This window comes from Lepidochelys kempii, chromosome 3 (assembly GCF_965140265.1).
Source record: "Lepidochelys kempii isolate rLepKem1 chromosome 3, rLepKem1.hap2, whole genome shotgun sequence".
NCBI classification, from domain to species: domain Eukaryota; kingdom Metazoa; phylum Chordata; order Testudines; family Cheloniidae; genus Lepidochelys; species Lepidochelys kempii.
The window spans coordinates 104,470,162-104,491,441 of NC_133258.1; the positions used below are offsets into that span (position 1 = coordinate 104,470,162).

At 41.9% G+C, this 21,280-nt stretch overlaps 1 protein-coding gene across 2 annotated transcripts in view; it reads left to right on the forward strand.

Annotated features, from left to right (window-relative positions):
* The window catches only part of PEX7 (peroxisomal biogenesis factor 7), an 82,263-nt gene extending 76,081 nt beyond the window's left edge, over positions 1 to 6,182 (forward strand). For both annotated transcript variants that reach the window (XM_073337426.1, XM_073337424.1), the window contains one exon: positions 3,882 to 6,182. In XM_073337426.1, coding sequence (XP_073193527.1) covers positions 3,882 to 3,950 — 69 coding nt within the window. In that variant the 3' untranslated portion in view covers positions 3,951 to 6,182. The remainder of the gene's footprint in view (positions 1 to 3,881) is intronic.
* The last annotated feature ends 15,098 nt before the right edge of the window (positions 6,183 to 21,280 follow it).

Genomic DNA, 21,280 nt, shown 5'->3' on the forward strand with positions numbered 1-21,280 from the left:
GAGGTCTTACTTTCCATCATCTACTTTCGACTGTAGCACTTTATCATATTTAATTTGAGAGGACAGAATGGCATTTTCTCAAGCATATGTTCTGGGTTGTTAACTCAAAACTTACCATTTTGAATCTTGCTCAGAAGGTTCGCCCGTATGTTACTGATGGCAGATAAACACTCTTGGACTGAATTGAGACTTTTATTAAACTAGTTATATTTTAGGAGTTAGCAGATTGAAATTCTACGTAAGAACATCCAAACTGGGTCAGACCAAAGGTCCATCTAGCCCAGTATCCTGTGTTCTGACAGTGGCCACTGCCAGGTGCCCCAGAGGGAATGAACGAACAGGTAATCATCAAGTGATCCATCCCCTGTCGCCCATTCCCAGTTTCTGGCAAACAGAAATTAGGAACACCCTTTCTGCCCATCCTAGCTAATATCCGTTGAGGGACCTGTCCTCCATGAACTTACCTAGTTCTTTTTTGAACCCTAAGTTCTTTTTTGAACCCTAAGATGATGATTCAAAAGTAAGATTCAAAAATTTCTGCAGGACAGTGACCTCTCTTGAATTAGCTTTAGACCTCTGAGACGTGTAACTTTAATAAACCTTTCCTTTGTTGAAAATTTGTTCTTTTTGCATTTCTATGTACATATTCATACTGTACTCATCATACTATGACACACATTGTGAGTAAAAATTTTAATAATCATCTAGTAAATAAGAAATGCATTAGTCCACATTTTCTAACATAATTAAAATGTAAAAATTGACTCTGAATAAATGGGTGAAGCTAAAATTGCTTGACTGTATAAATTTAGTGTGTCCTCATAGTTAGCAAAAAGAAGCGCCAAAGTTAGTGTAAAGGCTATATTTAATTCTTAATCAGCATTTCAATCCTTACCAATGAGTGAGAATCAACCTTTTTTGAGGAAAATAACTGAAAAGTACAAATGCACACCAAAATTCAAATTAGGGATTTTAATCAAGGGTTTCTGCTAGCTGATTTAAATCAGTGATTTTAAGTCTCTTTGATTTAAATCAGTCACCCCTGCTCTTTGCATAGAATTTATTCATCACCATTTCCAACATGAGTTTTAAGTATGGACGTCACACTGCACAGGAAGATATGACCCAGAGTGATTTGCTAAAGGTTTATTTTCCTTCTCCGAACTAGCGACATGTACATATGATCAGAGAAAATTAGCGGTCGGGCGGAATTAACCCAAGTGGCCCTTGTCAAACTGCCTTTTGTATAGGCTCTGTTTATTCTTATTCTCACTAGAGTCAATGATTCTGTAACTCTGTTTATTCAGAGCTTGCTGTGAGATATTAATTCGGTTGATCATAGGTGGGGATTTCCCAGGGATTTTTCAGGTGCTATTCCATGTCTTGTTTCCTCTTGAAAGAAAGGATTGTCGATGTAGTAGTATCAACCCATACCTATGGGAAAGATAAAAAATACTTACTGTGTGTTTTATACAGTTGCCATACTGTGCGTTTTATACAATTGTGAACAGACATAATGTCATGAGATTTTGTTCCATTCTGTTTTAGGGTGTAAAGTACCTCAAATAACTAAGCAGTTACAACCAATTAAGGAAATACCACAAATGAGCAGTAACCATAAAATGGGACCACTACAGTGTATATCATACAAAATGAAGTTTGATTTCTAAATTTCTAGTATGCACCTGTTCATTCTAGTTTAATATTAAAGAATGTGAATTAGATTTATAGCAAAATGGTACCTGTTCTATAGGTCCTGATGTGTCTCCCATTGACATCCCTGAGAGAACACGACCCTTTGAAGATACTTTTCAAAAGTTGCTTTCACCCTCGTTTAGTGGCTTGTATTCATAGGCCAGCCGTGTCAATTTTATTCCTCTTCGGATCTCATTTTATCTCTTACTTTTGCCTTAATTTCTTTGTCCCTCCACTGCTCTGTAACAATCTACCTATTATATATCATTCTGTTACATAGTAGTTGATCTATTATCTGGTATTGTTACATTGTTAGAGAAGCTTTAACTGCATTATCAGATCTAAAGCATTTTGTAATCTGGTTTTATGAAAGGTTTTTTTTCCTGTCTGTTAATACTGATTTTATCCAGTGCTGTAGAATCATACCAGCCTTCATATTGTGATACTGAAATCTGCACCAAAAAGGGATTTTAGGGATTTGTTGTTTAGAAAAATTCAGACCAGCTTAGATTCTGCTGCTCTATTGTTTAGGTGCGGTCAGTGTCGATGACATCTTAGTCCCATCAGGTTAACGTGGAGCTCTCCTTGGAAAGGATGGATGATTGAATGGTCAGGGCTCTAGCCCTGGTCCGTGGGAGACTAGAGACCTTCTGTTTGCCATTCTGCCACAGACTTGTGCGTGAACTCATGCAAATTGCTTTAGTCTTTCTGCCTCTGTTCCCCATCTGTAAAATGGAGTAATAGCACTTCCCTATCTTACAGTGGTGTGAGGATAAATACATTTAAGATTTTGAGGTATTGAGATAGCACAGTAATATAGGCCATACCTGAGAGAGAGAGAGAGAGAGACAGAGACAGAGAGACACCAGCTCCTTGTGGGGAGGGGAAGTGGCCCTGAATCCAAGCCTTCATGGATCTCCTGGGTCATCCCCTACCACCCCTCAGAACCAGGCTATTTATGCTAAAGTATCTCTGCCCACTCCATGGACTGTAAGTGGTATATAGGAAAAATATGACCTTGCAAGCTCCTGCCCATATCCATGCATTTCATCCAACAGCAATGAAACCAGAATTAGTATGACACTTTCCGGGGTACCCAGGGTTGTGAAGCACCTCGCTATCACCTGCCCTTAGCATGGGGAAGCCTTGTCTGAGCCTGTTATATGTCAGCTCCCTGACTTTCCAGAACATGGGCAACACAAATAGATTTCTTTAGGCCTACGCAGACTCTTCTGTCCCTCTGTAGGTTAGCAATAGGTATTCTCCAGTCCCCAGTTCCTCCAAGCATCTCCCTGGAGTGTCCAGGCCATGGTCCTTTACACACGTGCATTATTTGCAGGATCACTACTCTCAAAGGAACAGTGCACCCTGCTGACCAGTTATACCCCAATCACCACTTCTCTTTTTGCGCATCACTCATATTGGCTTATAGTGCAAACAAGCAAAAGTTGATTTTGACAAAGAGTACAAATTCTAGTGAAAGCAAGTGGAAGTATTGGAAACATATATAAAATATTAGATTACATTACACACAAAATAAAAACCTAGCATGCATTCTAGAATCTAGATGTACTTAGCTAGTTATTATCATGTCTTTTAGAGCAAAAACTCACACACAGTCCTGCCAGCATAGAACAGCCAGGCTTGGCTGTTATCTTCCATTCATGAGCCATGCTGTCCTTTTTCCTGTTCAGTGGAAAGATGTAGGAGGATACCTCTGCCCGCCACCCCACATGTATGCCAATAATCTATTGTCTTTACTTGTAAATGGTACTCCCCTCCTGGTCTTTTTTTATTTCCTGTAAATTTCCTCTCCAAGATTTCAGTCTCTTGATTAGCATTTTGGTTCAGTATGCAAATAGACCTATATTGTGAAGGGGACAACACACAATGCCTAGCCAGGGAGACAAGTGCCTATTACCCCCTTGCCTGGAAGGAACCAGTCTGAAGCACGTTGCCTCCTGTTTTACCTGCCTTAACTTCATGGCCTTGAGAACGTAATATCCTGGGGCTGACATGACGACAGCCACACTGCATTTTACAACTCATATCCGAAATGAAGGCATTATCTGAACCCAAACCCCAAGCATAGTTTTCTTTTTGTTCACAGCGCTGCGATCCTTTTGATTGTTGTGATCAAAACGACTTTCCCAGTAACCCTAACATGGCCTGTGTTTGCTTTGTAGGTGGCAGACTGCGCTTGGGATGAATTAGTGAAGAGCTATACGCCATCATGTCTGGCAGCTCCTGTGTAGAGATAACTGCTTTGTCCAGTGAAGAAAGAGAGCTGACTTGGCGGGAAGCTTTCTCTGCTCCCAGGAAACTCAACTCATACTAGATGTGTCAATAATGTGGCTTTAATCCTCATGTCTCTTTTTTAAATACAATTTGTAGTTTTAACTGAAGATGTTATGCATTTGAGGATACATTTTCAGTGAAGTATATGGGGAGCCCTATTAAGGATGGTTCAACTGTACACCCAGTGCTTAAGGCAGCAAAATAATGCCTGGGTTATCAAAGGCTGGCAGGGGCAGACATTTTGCTGGGGGCAGAGCCAGGCAGATTTGTCTTTGGGGAGTTACATGGGTAAACGTCTTAACAGTGGGAGATGTGAATCAAATTTCCTAATCCTGATAAAGAATAAAGACAAATCGCAATTTATTTTGAGATACTGGCGCGATTTAAAAAAAAAGAGGGGAGGCATGTTTACTGTAAAATAATGCAGCATCAACTTGAGGCTTGTGTCACTCAGTTGATTTGATACTGATACGTTTTGCTCCAAATTCGTGTCACATTATTTTCTTGTGTAATATGATGAATGCTGTTGATAGACCGTTAATGTCATACATTATAACAAGCTGCTTCCTTTGACCTTTTTGTTCACTGTTTCATGATGGCAGAAAAGATTATTTCCATTAAGTCTTTTTTTTCCCCATGTGTTTTCAGATAAAATGTTTGATGGAGGGTCATATCAAAAGAAATTCTGTTTTAGATTATGCTCAGAAATCACAAAATAGAGACAGATTGTGATGGGAAATCCTCAAAAGAATTAAGCATTCTTTTTTTTAATGCTTATCCAAACTTCTTTGAGGCTCTCGCACAGACATTGTAATAATCCTTGCCTCTGTCACATCCCTTTACCTTCAGAGACTCCTTCACAGGGCCCCACACTTTCGGCAGCATCTTTGCAGGGCCTTAACTACTATTGAACTCAAATGTTGTATGCTCCTGGGTAGTGTATCCCAGAGTTGGTGAGATTTGCATTAAGCCATGGCCAAATGTCAGAGGGTGCTGAATCTGCTGGAGCATTGGAAGATACGGGGTGGGGAGAGAGCATTCAGAGATTAGGAACTGGATCTTATTTAAGAGTTCCAGGTAAAGGAGGAATGTGTCCTATTTTAGAGATAGGAACCAGGGGCTACTGGACAGCCATGCACAGAGAGCTGTGCCTAGATTAGGAGGCAAAGTGAAATATTAAATTCTTTTCCACTTCTGAGATGTTTGGATTCTGCATGGTTCTTTTCTTTTTTTTAATCAGGTGATCTGTTCCTGCATACCAAGCCCTGTAGCTGAATTAGAAACAAAAGTTTTGATTGTGTGGTATTATAAAATATGACACAGATTTTAAAATCATTATGATGCTTTTTCATTTTAGGTGCTAAGAAATGACACAACCATAAAGCTATGCTGCTTATAGCATTTACTAGTACCATGGGCCATAAAACCCACGCCTATGCATTAAAATTGATTATTTTTAACCTTAACAGTCCTTTCCTTTCATCTCCCTTTTCTGCTTAATATGCAAGTAACGTGTCCAAGTGGGTGGAGGTCATGGAATATCTGTATATATTATGTGTAAGTATGGAGGATATTTTTAATTAGATAAGATATACTGTTATAGTACATGCATTTGAAAGCTAAACATGGAAAAGCCAAGTATGAGGCTACAAACAATCTCAGCCTTTCATCTGAGTTGTCATTAGCAGGATGAAAAGATGCTTTCAGTGTGTCACCTGTACATCCCACAAATGAATTAAACTTTCTCCTTAGCTACCTCCCTATCCCCCCTTCCGCCCCCCCGGTGCACTGTCTAACTTTCATTTAAGAGCTGCTGAGTCAAGATTTTACTCTTGAAAAATGAGTGAACTCAAAAGCTCAGTGTGGCTTTTAGCCTTACCGTATAATCTCTAAATGGGAAGAATGTGCTGTTATAAACATTTTTGCAGTGCTAACTAATTTGTAATTCTCAGGGTATCCTTGCTAGACGTGTTCACTTTAGGAAAATAAATTGCTGTTAAGGATGACAGCTCTATCTTCTAATTTTTCACTAGTCATATTCAAAATAGACCTTTAAGTACAAATGTCTTGAACATTTAATCCATTCTTTCTATTTTTAAGGACAGTTTTTAGTTGTTGGTGCACAGGCTTTTTCTTGAGTCAACATCAATATTGTCAATTTAAAAATAAAAGTGTATTTATTGTTCTAATATCAATGGCACACTGTGGTAAATAGTAAGTTTATTGTTGGAAAGACTGTTGTACTTATTTTACCAATAACGTTCTAGCAGCAGTGATCAGAAAGGCAAATACAGTAAAAGTGTGCTTACGAAGACCTTGTCATACTCATAATGAGTAGTGTCTTTTTGGTGAATGGTAGAGATCATATTTTCCTCAATATTGTTGCAAACCCTGTTACCTTTTATGTAACTTTTTCTATTTGTTTGTGTGATGGGTTCCCCCCAGGGTGCCACCTGGAACTGGGGTACCACTGAGCCCCCCGACCCACCAGCCTGGGCTCCCTCTCACACTGTGCTGTTGTGACAAGCTGCAGCGCCTTCCAGGCTGCACTTTCACCAGCATTCACACAGGTAGGGATGCACCAGCCACAGATACACACAGGCTCTCTTAACCACCAGCTTCAGAGGCTGGGACCCCAGAGCAGAATCTTCCTGCCCTGGTGAAATCTGTCCAGTATATGGGTTTAATACCCAGTCTGCCTCTCCCTCAATGTGAAGAAAACAATGCACACTTCTGGTAACCAAGCAGAGATTTTTCCCCAGCACTCCAGTCAAAGCTCACTGGTTTAAATTAAAATAAAAACAAGTTTATTAACTACAAGAGAGAGAGATTTTAAGTGATAAGTAATAGCAAACAGATCAAAGCAGATTACTTAGCAAATAAACAAAAAACACACACTAAGATTAATATACTAAATAGATTGGATATGAATTAGCAGATTCTCACTCTGATAAATGATACGAGCAGTCTGCAGATCCTTAAGGGGATCTTGCTTTACAGCTTGGAATGCCCAGGTGTTTCATACATAGATGGGAATCCTTTGTTTCAAAACTTGACCAGACTGGTTTGTGGAAAAATACTGACATCCCAAAATGGAGTCCAGAATCATGTGGCCGGGTCGCACATCCTTGCAGTGTTATAGCAGCCATTATTTACAGGCTGGCCAAAACGCCTACAGGAAGGTTAAGCTATTGCACAATCCATTGTCTTTGCTAATGGGCTCATTTGAAATATAGCTCCCTAGTCAATATTCATAACTTGAGATACAAAAATAATACATGCATACCAATAGGACAATCAGGTTCAGCAGATCATAACTTTTCCAATCCTACGAGTCATCTTGTATAATATGTATCATAATTATGCCCTAATCATATAATATCACTCTGAAGAATATGAGGTGCAGTGTCACAGTATGTAACTTAGTTTTGATAAAATAGTGCTCTTTCAATCTGTTCTGCTTGTGCGATCGTGTGCCAAGAGTGCAAGTGTCCTCACTGTTCACTACTATAGGCTGGCCTTCAGTTCTGGTGTTCCCCTACACGTTCCCTTCACAGTGAGGGATAAAATGAGGTTTCCTTCTGTGGTAGTAAGGAGGTTCTTGAACTCTACCACTCTCAAGGCTAATTTCCAGTTTTACATTTTTTTCTTTTTGGGAAAGGTTTCTACCATTTTCATTGCAGAAATAACACTCAGATTGCTGTGTCCACACACACGCTGCACTTATTTGTGTGTGGTACTAAAACTTTTGGGGGCACATCCCATGATACTTAATACTGCAGCAACCTGAGCCACACTGATTTTTTTCCAGTGAGTTATTTGTGTTCCCCTGGGCATATGGGTGGAATTACTGGGAAGCACTGGAGGACTAGCAGCACTGTAATGGCACTAGCCCTGTGTCCACATTGCAGAGTGGCCATGTTAGCTGACAAGTTGTGCTCTCTTGAGCTGTAGCTGGCCAGCCAACCTGTGTTAAAAACACTGCACTCAGGGTATTTTATGTGTGGATGTGGATAGAGTTGGGGACAACACCTGAGTTATAACTTAAAGTTAACTTTACAGTGAAGACAAGCCCTGAGAGGCAGCACATGCTATTGTGGACTAAGCATGGGACTGAGAGTTTCTTTGTTCTGAGGCCTTGAGCAAGCCACTCTACCCACCGACTTGCAGTTTGTTTGTCTGAGGCACCAAGCATCCTCATCTGATATTGACGCCCCTGGCTAAGCCATTTTTGACACACCCCAGCAATTTAAATCCTGGGTTACTCCCGTATGCCCTAGAAGTGGCTGTGACAAAAGTGCTTTTTTCATCTGCACCTGGTGAGAAGAGTGGGACCAATGCAGACTTTGTCACAATTATCCACACGTTTGCCACCTCAGGATTAGATTGTTGCAAAGTGCTCTACGTGGGTCTACATCATAAGACCATTGGAAACTGAAGGTGGTGCAATATTCCATGGCCTACTTATTTAATGGGGTTTTCATTCCAAGAACACATAAACCAGGGCTCTGAGATCTGCAGTGGCTTCTAGTAAGTTTCTGAATGAAATCCAGCATGTTAACCCATATAGAGATCCTTTCCCATCTTGGCCTGTTTAACTGTGAGTTTGTGCCACTCTTTATACTGGGCTGCTGACATTGAGCAGTGAAGACATTTGAGCTGGAGCACCTTTGCTATAAAAGGGAAGGAGCTGCTGACGACAGAACATTTTGTCTGAAAGCTCTTCGGTTTTGACACTCACTCTTCCCTAGTCTTGGTCCATGAGAGCCTGAATCTTCTAAGTACACTACAAAACCATCTTTTCCCAGAGGCTTTTTGGACAGGAAAAGGGTGATTCAGAGTAATATTATCCCCACTTTGCCAAGTGGATCTCTCTGTCTCTCAAGGTGGATGAGCAGTCCTTTATTGTGTTGTGTATTTTAATATTCAGAATCTGCATCTAGTAAACAGGATGAATGCCCGTGGGGCCTCTTATAAATACAAATATTGATATTAAAGGGGTAAGAATGGCAGACAATCATTTGGAGTACAGGACAAACCAAAGTTGAAAATGTACAGAGCACCAGCATTCAGAGAGGAGGAAAGAGGCCAAGGTGGAAGATAAAAGATGGGAGAAAGAAGTGGGGGAAGGGAGATGAGGTAAAATTGGAAGGGAAGGGAAGGAGAGAATTTGAAAAACAGTAGACATGAGAAAATGGTGTTGGAGGGGACTGGATGGGTGAGACAGGGAAAGAGAAATATAAGGAGATGGAGGAAGGCAATAATCTAGAAAAGACACAATGCTGAGTTCAACTGGTGAAAACCTGGTCCTGTTGAAGTCCGTGGGAGTTTTGTCCTGGATGGGGCCAGGATTTCACCCACTGAACTGGCAGAGTCAAGTAAGGGGTAAGGGCAAAAATGAAAATAGATAAAAATGGGACAGAAGGGGAGGCAAGTTACAAGAGACAGATCAACATGGGTGGGGGCAACGAGAGAATAGAAAACACTAACATATATCAGGAACTGAGCCAATATCAGAATTGCTTGGTTGATGGAGCTAGTGGAAGCAAAGCTTCCAGGAATGAAGACCACTTGACATGCATTCAACTTGAAGCTTCCAGAAATGTATGTTGTAAAAAATAAACCACTTGAAAGCTGTTGTAATTCATTTTTTGCTCCTTATGTTCACATACACCTGTTGGAAAAGAAACATCTTTACCCTTTATTTCAAAGGCAAGAGTAACCTGTTTTCCCCCTCCTGCAATTTCTCTCCATCATTGGGTTTTGATGATTATGCTTGTTTTCTCTTTTCTTTATTCTAACTAGTTACCTATTTTAATTCTGAAATATTAATCAGGGAATGGGGGTAAGGAAATTGGAATCATGTTTGGCTAAGGGCAGGAATGGTGTTAGGATATAGCTATTCAGGCCTGTCTGTAAAGGCCTATACTCTAAGAATTAGGTGTATTCTTATCACTTGGCTAGTGATAGAGGTATAAAAGAAAGAATCAAAATCACTGTCTGCTGGTGTAAGGGCCTTCTCTTACTGTGACAGTCTGAGGCCCTGTTCTTAGGCTAAGGCCTTTGGCTAAGCAGCAGAGGCAGCCATAAGCTGGGAAGCGAACGGTCACATCCTCACATTCCAAACTAGTCACATTGAAATAAGGTGCTATTGGGCTGTTAGGCACTATCAGGACAGGATTGTATTCCTATCACCTCCAGAGAAAGGGAAGTGCCTAGAAAATGTAAAAGGAAACTTAGTTTGATAGCATCCTGTCTGGCAAGAACTCACTTATCAATAGCTGGGATGTGAAATCCTCACTTCTGTATTGTTTTGTCATTATAGTTCCCACTTTGCTGTTGTTTGTCTGTATAATCTCTGTCTGGTTCTGTGATTGTTCCTGTCTGCTGTATAATTAATTTTGCTAGGTGTAAACTAATTGAGGTGGTGGGATATAATTGGTTACATAATCATGTTACAATATGTTAGGATTGGTTAGTTAAATTTCAGGAAAATGATTGGTTAAGGTATAGCTAAGCAGAACTCAAGTTTTACTATATAATCTGTAGTCAATGGGGGGTGGGGGTGGGCATGTGGGTGTGTGAGATGGGAACAGGGTATGGGGGTAAGAAAATTGGAATCATGTTTTGCTAAGGGCAGGAATGGGAACAGGGACACAGGTGTAAGGCTTTGTGGTGTCAGAGCTGGGAAGGAGGATACTAAGGAAGGAAACTGGAATCATGCTTGCTGGAAGTTCACCCCAATAAACATCGAATTGTTTGCACCTTTGGACTTCGGGTATTGTTGCTCTCTGTTCATGCGAGAAGGACCAGGGAAGTAAGTGGGTGAAGGAATAAGCCCCCTAACATCTTGGTGCCGGTGACTCGGATGCATCGCATTGGATAGGTGAGTGGCAGCCTGTAAGTCCCCCTCCCCAACAGTCCGCGCAGCTGCTTGGAGGGGGTATCGCGAACTCTCGTGATGGTAGTTGTGGGTTCTGGCAAGCCAGGGTAAAGGATTTTTTGGATAAATGGATAAGGGAGGACCAGGGCCCATACCAGGTACAGGGGTCAACCTGGGATAAGATTAAAAAGGAAATGGAGGAAGTGTTAGGGGACCCAGAGGTATGGGGGGTGGCTGAGGAGCCCACCCTCCTTGGTATATGGGTAGGGGAAGAAGGTCCCTGCCCATGGGGACTGAATGTCTCCCAGGGAAAAGAGGCACTTCAGTCTGCTTGAGAGGTTTGAAGTAAGGGCAGCATTATGGGAAGCTGCCAGTAATCTTTCAAGTTTGGTGCTGCTTCAGCAAGGGCTGCTGAAGGGTTGTAAATTAGTTAGGGATAGTGAAAGATTATTTGGCACAAAAGGGTTTAAGGTCAAAAGCAGAGTTAACAGACCACCTTTAGAGACTGGATCTGAGACTTGGTCCTAGGGGAGTGGAGGAAAAAAAAAATAAAAGTTTCAAAGTGCAACCTGCCTTTCCACACTCTTTTGTTTTTCTGAAGTTTTAATGGAGGGTACTTTGGATACTTATGTGAGATGTCAAGAAGGAAGTTTTTGTTTAATGATAAAACCCAGTTATATACATGTAACTGTATGTGCAACTCTGTGCAGTTACATTGGATGGAAGCTTGGTAATTAAATTATCCAAGGGGGTCAGGTAGAGTGGCTACTACCACCACTACGCTTCTGTCCCCAGAAGCCTTTATAGCTATTCTGAGGGAAAATGGGCCCTTTTCCCACAGAAATGGTCTATAAGGGACTGCTGCAGGCAGCAGGTAGAGAGAGAATCTGAGCAAAATTATTTGACTATTGGGTAATGTAATCAAAATCACTAAAGGATGGAAGAGGTTTCTTTTGGAACTTAACTTGGCTGCCCCTGGTTGTGTCTAGTTGTACAAGATGGAAGTGTAATCGGGGTACAGTTATGTAAAAAGAGTAATTACAGTGCAAGGGATGTTAGGCAAAACAGAATTTTGTGTGTATGTGTGCACAGGTAAAAGAAAAGGAAAAGGGGAGGAATGATGGGAACACTGAACCTTGGGATGGCTCTGGGGGATCAGATTGTTGCTTTGGTGGGTTCTGCATGAAAACTCTGTAGGCATGGGGGAGGCAGTTATACCTTGTGTAAAATTAATTTGGCTAATATGATGTTATGGAGGTTAAACTATATGGAAGGAATTTGCATTTTCCCAGGACGTGTGCAGTGTATATTGGAAAAGGAGTAAAAGAAATGCAAATAAAACATGGTACTTCATTAAAATCCTAATAGGGCTCCAAAAGGAGCCACAATAGGTTGTGCTTTCTTTTTCAGATCGCTGTGTTTTGGAGCAGGAGATGAAAGTGGAAAGTAATCAGAACTCTGGTGGAAGTAAAATGCTTCCCTTTTAAGACAGTGTCTGAGCTGCTAACAGCTTTGGATCCAAAAGCAAGCTAGTAAGCCTCTGTGTGTAAATGCAAATTACCTAGCTGATGGGCACAAAGGAGCTGCAAATAATGAATACATCCAGTCAGCAAACAAGCTACTAGAAGACTCAGATTATGGCCCTTCAGGAAAGGGAGGTGAAAAAAACAAGTCAAGCCTGAAAATAAGGGGGACAGGTTAACCTTAAGGGGTGTGTGTGTGTGTGTGTGTGTGTGTGTGTGTGTACAGTGCTAAAATCTGAAGCTGTGTCTCAGCTATTACCTGAGAATAAACTTAAAGCTTGGTACAGCAGAGAAACTATTGCAAACTTGGTCTGTTTGAGGGGAAACTGAGGGGAAACTGAGGGGAAACTGAGGTACACCATCTCATAAATTTCATAAATGACCAGTGAGTGAGGTAATTCACTAGCCTGACTATAGAACAAAATAAGGACAGTCTGGAGGTAATTCTTCTGTTTTTCCTGCAAGTAGCAAGGACATTTGTAAAAGAAAGTGGTATTATTATTAAGCAATAATCTGTCCCCACCATGGGGAAGGAAATTGTTTCTTTTGTTTTTCAGACACTCTACAAGCAAGCTGGCGCCAGCGGGAAAAATAACCCAGAATACCATGGATCTATGTTTTGTGTTGTTTGTCTGTGGTGTTTGTCTTGTTGCTAGCATTGTTGTGTTTTAATGAACAGAAAACCTCATGATGTGGGTGGGGGATGGCTTCCAAAGGCTGGCCTTGGGGGGGAAGATGTGTATGGGAATGCAAATTCTCAACTAGGAGGCCAGCACCTGTGTAATAGCTACCGTGATACCTGGAAATGGAATGGCAACTAAGGTGGCCCCCACAAGCCCTATGGAAATAATGAGAAGGGGAGGAGCTCACTGGAAATCAATGGGGGTGTGTGTAAAATAGTGTAAATTAATAGATGATGTTTGGATGTGCCCCTCTCCTACGACTATAGAGGAGCGGGATCAATGGCCTATGCAAGGGGTGGACAATTGGGTGTACTGTGTATAAGGTGTTTTGCTGGGAATGTACATATTACTGGGGGCACAATTACACCAGCCCATAACCAAACTATACCCATCTACATGCTGCTATATGGACTTTGGTGCACAAATGGATCTGTGAATCTTATTGCTGTGAATAAGCCAGGGCTTACTGCCTGATTCCATACCAAGTGGTCAAGCTGGTTTGGACAATATCCCATTTCTCTGTGAACATTCAATGGACTTGTGATATGGACAAAAGCATACAAAACTTGAAGGAGCAGCTTGTTGCAACTGCCAGCAACTGGACACAAGATCGTGACCCTGTCGAAGGAGGAGAGGCAGTATTTTGGGGGTGTCTCGGATGTTGGACCATACTGCAGTGGTCAGGACTTGGTGTTGCTGTGGATTTTGTATTGTTAACTGTACTTGTGTTACGTTGCATAGGGAGATAACCTATTAGGAATGTAATAAGCCCTCCAAACCCTGCAGTGTACTAGACAACCCGGACCCAACCTTCTCAGGCCCACTCTAATGGGAAGTCTGGAACACTAATTGGAATAGGTGTGGTATGCCCGTATGAGAGAAGGTGCAGGGCACAATACTACACAAGGGGCAGTGGGACAAATGGAATATCGACACCTTCCACCTTGATGCCTGGCCCTATCAGGAAATGTGTCGCCATATGTCCTATGCTTTTCCAGGGATACCTGGGCAGGAGGATCCCAAAAGAAAAAAAAAGGGGTGGAGTGTTAGGATATAGATATTCAGGCCTGTCTGTAAAGGCCTATACTCTAAGAATTAGGTGTATTCTTATCACTTGGCTAGTGATAGAGGTATAAAAGAAAGAATCAAAATCACTGTCTGCTGGTGTAAGGGCCTTCTCTTACTGTGACAGTCTGAGGCCCTGTTCTCAGGCTAAGGCCTTTGGCTAAGCAGCAGAGGCAGCCATAAGCTGGGAAGTGAATGGTCACATCCTCACATTCCAAACTAGTCACATTGAAATAAGGTGCTATTGGGCTGTTAGGCACTATCAGGACAGGATTGTATTCCTATCACCTCCAGAGAAAGGGAAGTGCCTAGAAAATGTAAAAGGAAACTTAGTTTGATAGCATCCTGTCTGGCAAGAACTCACTTATCAATAGCTGGGATGTGAAATCCTCACTTCTGTATTGTTTTGTCATTATAGTTCCCACTTTGCTGTTGTTTGTCTGTATAATCTCTGTCTGGTTCTGTGATTGTTCCTGTCTGCTGTATAATTAATTTTGCTAGGTGTAAACTAATTGAGGTGGTGGGATATAATTGGTTACATAATCATGTTACAATATGTTAGGATTGGTTAGTTAAATTTCAGGAAAATGATTGGTTAAGGTATAGCTAAGCAGAACTCAAGTTTTACTATATAATCTGTAGTCAATGGGGGGTGGGGGTGGGCATGTGGGTGTGTGAGATGGGAACAGGGAATGGGGGTAAGAAAATTGGAATCATGTTTTGCTAAAGGGGGAGATGGGAACAGGGAATGGGGGTAAGAAAATTGGAATCATGTTTTGCTAAAGGAGGAAATAGGAACAGGGAATGGGAGTAAGGAAGTTGGAATCATGTTTGGCTAAGGGCAGGAATGGGAACAGGGACACAGGTGTAAGGCTTTGTGGTGTCAGAGCTGGGAAGGAGGATACTAAGGAAGGAAACTGGAATCATGCTTGCTGGAAGTTCACCCCAATAAACATCGAATTGTTTGCACCTTTGGACTTCGGGTATTGTTGCTCTCTGTTCATGCGAGAAGGACCAGGGAAGTAAGTGGGTGAAGGAATAAGCCCCCTAACATATTGGTGCCAGTGACTGACTCGGATGCATCGTATTGGATAGGTGAGTGGCAGCCTGTAAGTCCCCCTCCCCAACAGTCCACGCAGCTGCGTGGAGGGGGTATCGCGAACTCTCGTGATGGTAGTTGTGGGTTCTGGCAAGCCAGGGTAAAGGATTTTTTGGATAAATGGATAAGGAAGAACCAAGGCCCATACAGGTGCAAGGGTCAACCTGGGATGAGATTAAAAAGGAAATGGAGAAAGTGTTAGGGGACCCAGAGGGATGGGGGGTGGCTGAGGAGCCCACCCTCCTTGGTATGTGGGTAATGGAAGAAGGTCCCTGCCCATGGGGACTGAATGTCTTCCAGGGAAAGGAGGCACTTCAGTCTGCTTGTGAGAGGTTTGAAGTAAGGGCAGCATTATGGGAAGCTGCCAGTAATCTTTCAAGTTTGGTGCTGCTTCAGCAAGGGCTGCTGAAGGGATGTAACTTAGGAGTAGTTAAAGATGATTTGGCACAACAGGGTTTAAAGTCAAAAGCAGAGTTAACAGACTAGAGACTGGAGCTGGGACTTGGTCCTGGGGGAGTGGAGAGAAAGAAGGGGAAGGAAAAAAAAAGTTTCAAAGTGCAACCTGCCTTTCCACACTCTTTTTTTTCTGAAGTTTTAATGGAGGGTACTTTGGATACTTATGTGAGATGTCAAGAAAGAAGTTTTTGTTTAATGATAAAACCCAGTTATATACATGTAACTGTATGTGCAACTCTGTGCAGTCACATTAGATGGAAGCTTGGTAATTAAATTATCCGAGGGGGTCAGGTGGAGTGGCTACTACCACCACTAGGCTTCTATCCCCAGAAGCCTTTACAGTTTTCTGAGGGGAAATGGGCCCTTTTCCCACAGAAATGGTCTATAAGGGACTGCTGCAGGCAGCAGGCAGAGAGAGAATCCGATCAAAATTATTTGACTTTTGGGTAATGTAATCAAAATCAATAAAGGATGTAAGAGGTTTCTATTGGAACTTAACTTGGCTGCCCCTGGTTGTGTCTAGTTGTACAAGATGGAAGTGTAATTGGGGTACAGTTGTGTAAAAAAGAGTAATCACAGTGCAAGAAATGTTAGACAAAAGAGAATTTTGTGTGGTAAAAGAAAAGGAAAAGGGGAGGAATGATGGGAACACTGAGCCTTGGGCTGGCTCTGGGGGATCAGATTGTTGCTTTGGTGGGTGTGCATGAAAACTCTGTGGGCATGGGGGAGGCAGTTACACCTTGTGTAAAATTAATATGGCTAATATAATGTTATGGAGGTTAAACTATATGGAAGGAATGTGCATTTTCCCAGGACGTGTGCAGTGTATATTGGAGAAGGGGTAAAAGAAATGCAAATAAAACATGGTACTTAATTAAAATCATATTAGGGCTCCAAAAGGGGCCACAATAGGTTGTGCTTTCTTTTTCAGATCTGTGTGTGTTTTGGAGCAGGAGATGAAAGTGGAAAGTAATCAGAACTCTGGTGGAAGTAAAATGTTTCCCTTTTAAGACAGTGTCTGAGCTGCTAACAGCTTTGGATCCAGAAGCAAGCTAGTAAGCCTCTGTGTAAATGCAAATTACCTAGCTGATGGGCACAAAGGAGCTGCAAATAATGAATACATCTGATCAGCAAACAAGCCAGTAGAAGACTCAGATTATGGCCCTCCAGGAAAGGGAGGTGAAAAAACAAGTCAAGCCTGAAAATAAGGGGGACAGGTTAACCTTAAGGGGTGTGTGTGTGTGTACAGTGCTAAAATCTGAAGCTGTGTCTCCGCTATTACCTGAGAATAAACTTAGAGCTCGGTACAGCAGAGAAACTATTGCAAACATGGTCTGTTGCACAAGAGGGGAAACTGAGGTACACCACCTCATGAATTTCATAACTGACCAGTAAGTGGGATAATTCACTAGCCTGACTATAGAACAAAATAAGGGCAGCTTGTTGCAAGGCTAGTGGTAATTCTTCTGTTTTTCCTGCAATTAGCAAGGAAATTTGTAAAAGAAAGTGGTATTATTATTAAGCAATAATCTGTCCCCACCAGGGGGGTGGAAATTGTTTCTTTTGTTTTTCAGACACTCTACAAGCAAGCTGGCACCAGCGGAAGAATAACTGGATCTGTGTTTTGTGTTGTTTGTCTTGTTGCTAGCATTGTTGTGTTTTAATGAACAGAAAATCTCATGACATGCGTGGGGGATGGCTTCAAAAGGCTGACCCTGGGGAGGAAGATGTGTATGGGAATGCAAAATGCTCAACTAAGAGGCCAGCACCTGTGTAATAGCTACCGTGGTACCTGGAAATGGAATGGCAACTAAGGTGGTCCCCACAAGCCCTTTGGAAATAATGAGAAGGGGAGGAGCTCACTGGGAATCAATGGAGGGGTGTGTAAAATATGTAAATCTATAGAAGATGTTTGGATGTGCCCCTCTCCTGTGACTATGGAGGAGCAGGATCAATGGCCTATGCAGCGGGTAGACAATTGGGTGTACTGTGTATAAGGTGTTTTGCTGGGAATGTACATATTACTGGGGGCACAATTACACCAGCCCATAACAAAACTACACACATCTACATGCTGCTATCTGGACTTTGGTGCACAAATGGATCTGTGAATCTTATTGCTGTGAATAAGCCAGGGCATGCTTCCTGATTCCATACCAAGTGGTCAAGCTGGCTTGGACAATATCCCATTTCTCTGTGAACATTCAATGGACTTATGATATGGACAAAAGCAAGCAAAACTTGCAGGGGCAGCTTGTTGCAACTGCCAGCAACTGGACACATAAGATCGTGACCCTGTCGAAGGAGGAGAGGCAGTGTTTTGGGGGTGTCTCGGATGTTGGACCATAGTGCAGTGGTCAGGACTAGGTGTTGCTGTGGATTTTGTATTATTAACTGTACTTGTATTACGTTGCATAGGGAGATAACCTATAAGTAATGTAGTAAGCCCTCCAAACCCTACAGTGTACTAGACAACCCGGACTCAACCTTCTCGGGTCCGCTATAATGGAAAGTCTGGAACACTAATTGGAATAGGTGTGGTATGCCCATACAAGAGAAGGTGCAGGGCACTATACTACACAAGGGGCAGTGGGACAAATGGAATATCGACACCTTCCACCTTGATGCCTGGCCCTATCAGGAAATGTGTCGCCATATGTCCTATGCTTTTCCAGGGATACCTGGGCAGGAGGATCCCAAAAGAAAAAATAGGGGTGGAGTGTTAGGATATAGATATTCAGGCCTGTCTGTAGGTTTATTCTTATCACTTGGCTAGTTCTAGAGGTATAAAAGAAAGAATCAAAATCACTGCCTGCCAGTGTAAGGTCCTTCTCTTACTGTGACAGTCTGAGGCCCTGTTCTTAGGCTAAGGCCTTTGGCTAAGCAGCAGAGGCAGCCATAAGCTGGAAAGCGAACGGTCACATCCTCACATTCCAAACTAGTCACATTGAAAGAAAGTGCTATTGGGCTGTAAGGAATACAATCCTGTCCTGATAATGCCTATTGCCTCCAGAGAAAGGGAAGTGCCTAGGAGATGTAAAAGGAAACTTAGTTTGATAGCATCCTGTCTGGCAAGAACTCACTTATCAATAGCTGGGATGTGAAATCCTCACTTCTGTATTGTTTTGTCATTATAATTCCCACTTTGCAACTGTTTGTCTGTATAATCTCTGTCTGGTTCTGTGATTTTTCCTGTTGGCTGTATAATTAATTTTGCTGGGTGTAAACTAATTAAGGTAGTGGGATATAATTGGTTACATAATCATGTTACAATATGTTAGGATTGATTAGTTAAATTTCAGGAAAATGATTGGTTAAGGTACAGCTAAGCAGAATTCAAGTTTTACTATATAGTCTGCAGTCAATCAGGAAGTGGGTGGGGTGTGGGTAGGGGAAATAGGAACCATGTTTTGCTAAAGGGGGAAATGGGAACAGGGAATGGGGATAAGGAAATTGGAATCATGTTTGGCTAAGGGCAGGAATGGGAACAAGGACTCAGGTATAAGGCTGTGTGGTGTCAGAGCTGGGAAGGGAGATACTAAGGAAGGAAACTAGAATCATGCTTGCTGGAAGCTCACCCCAATAAACATCGAATTGTTTGCACCTTTGGACTTCAGGTATTGTTGCTCTCTGTTCATGTGAGAAGGACCAGGAAAGTAAGTGGGTGAAGGAATAAGCCCCCTGACAAGTACTTGTGGCACCTTAGAGACTAACACATTTATCTGAGCATAAGCTTTCCTGAGCTACAGCCCACTTCATTGAATGCATCCGATGAAGTGAGCTGTAGCTCACGAAAGCTCATGCTCAAATAAATGTGTTAGTCTCTAAGGTGCCACAAGTCCTCCTGTTCTTTTTGCGAATACAGACTAACACGGCTGCTACTCTGAAACGAGTTTAAGGGTGGCTACAATATTTCCCAGCTTCTGTTAAGTGCTATGGTAAGTCTTTAGGAGGTGTTTCTTATGCACACACAACCTCTATCGAAAGCAATAAGAATTCAGGAACAGGCCCACGCTATATAACAAATAAGTGAGCCATTACAATGAAATTGAAGACAAACTTAGAGCCCTGAGTTCACCATTCCCTATTTGTCCAAATTCTGTCCTTTCTCATACTTTTTTTGTAAACAAAAAGGAAATATAAACTCATTACTGTGTTTAAAATACAAAATAAAAGTTTATTTACCATACACCGCTAGCGAGAGTGTATTCTTACTGTTAGTGAATGAGACCTGGGCATGTATAGTTTTCAAATGCTGAAGATTGAAAGTTATAAAGTTCCATCACTTTTCCTGAGGCCACTGACTATTGAAAAAGTGGGTGCTGGGAAGGGCAAAAGGTTAGACCTTTCCACATATTCAAGGTGATCTATTTCTACTTCAATTAACATTTAAAACCTTGTGGAAAATCTTCTTGACTCCCTCCAATCATTCAAGAGAAAGGATGGGCTAATTTACTCCTACCAGAATTTTCATCAAATTGTAAAACTTGGCTTTGGATAATTTGTGTAACCATCAATGTTCCCAATAAATACCTCTGAGAGTACCCTCTTTTTGAAGCGAGACTATCCATCACTTGTCTCGTGAAAATGATTTATTGTAATATTCTGTATCCATCCCAGAGAACCGATGGTGGCCAAAGGATTAAATCCCTGTACAATAGATGTCACTTACTAGATTATCTTCATGATTTCCAGGAGATAGAGTTTCGCAGCACGTATACTAGCTATACTAGAGGGGACTCCATATGGCAACCCTTTATTGCCCATTTTTGAACCATAAATCTTTCCAATAGAAATGTAATTAACAGAGAACAGGAAGCAGGAAATCGGGGGAGGAATTGTAGCTTGAGGGGTATGATTATCTGATGTGCTGACTCTTCCTAGGGAATGTAAAACTGCTAGTCAAGAGAAGAGGGGGATTATCAACAGAGTGAGCGTAATGCGTTTGATCCCAAGTCCATTGAAGTTAATGGGGGGGTCCTTTGTTTTCAGCGGGCTCTGGAGCAGAATCATTAAGCGTGAACTTTTTCTTTGGGCTCCATTGGACAGTCGAAGGGCAGGCGTTTAATTCCCACCGATGTAGTCTGTTTTCATTCTAGCAGGTGAACCTGTGTTGATGCCCTGAATTCTAAAAACCAGCTTCCAGCCCGTACCTGCAGCACGGCGAGCCTGCTTTTGCGGGGCTTGAGTTAATGGTTTGGCTGATGGTGACATAAAAAAAAATCTGATTTAGTACTGAAGTGTATGGAGGCCGTGGGCAGTCCGAACTAGATTGTCAGTGTGATATTGCAATAGCGGATTAGATTTAACATCATCTGAGAAAACGCCTGCTCTGTTTCAAGAGTAGCAGCGGTGTTAGTCTGTATTCGCAAAAAGAAAAGGAGGACTTGTGGCACCTTAGAGACTAACCAATTTATTTGAGCATGAGCTTTCGTGAGCTACAGCTCACTTCATCGGATGCTCTGTTGTAACCAGCTGCTGATTTTCAACCGTCCGCGGGTTAAAATGCACTGTTGGAAATGCCCTTGTATTAAATCTTTAATATGTGAAAGTTACAGAAACTAAACTTAAGTTACTG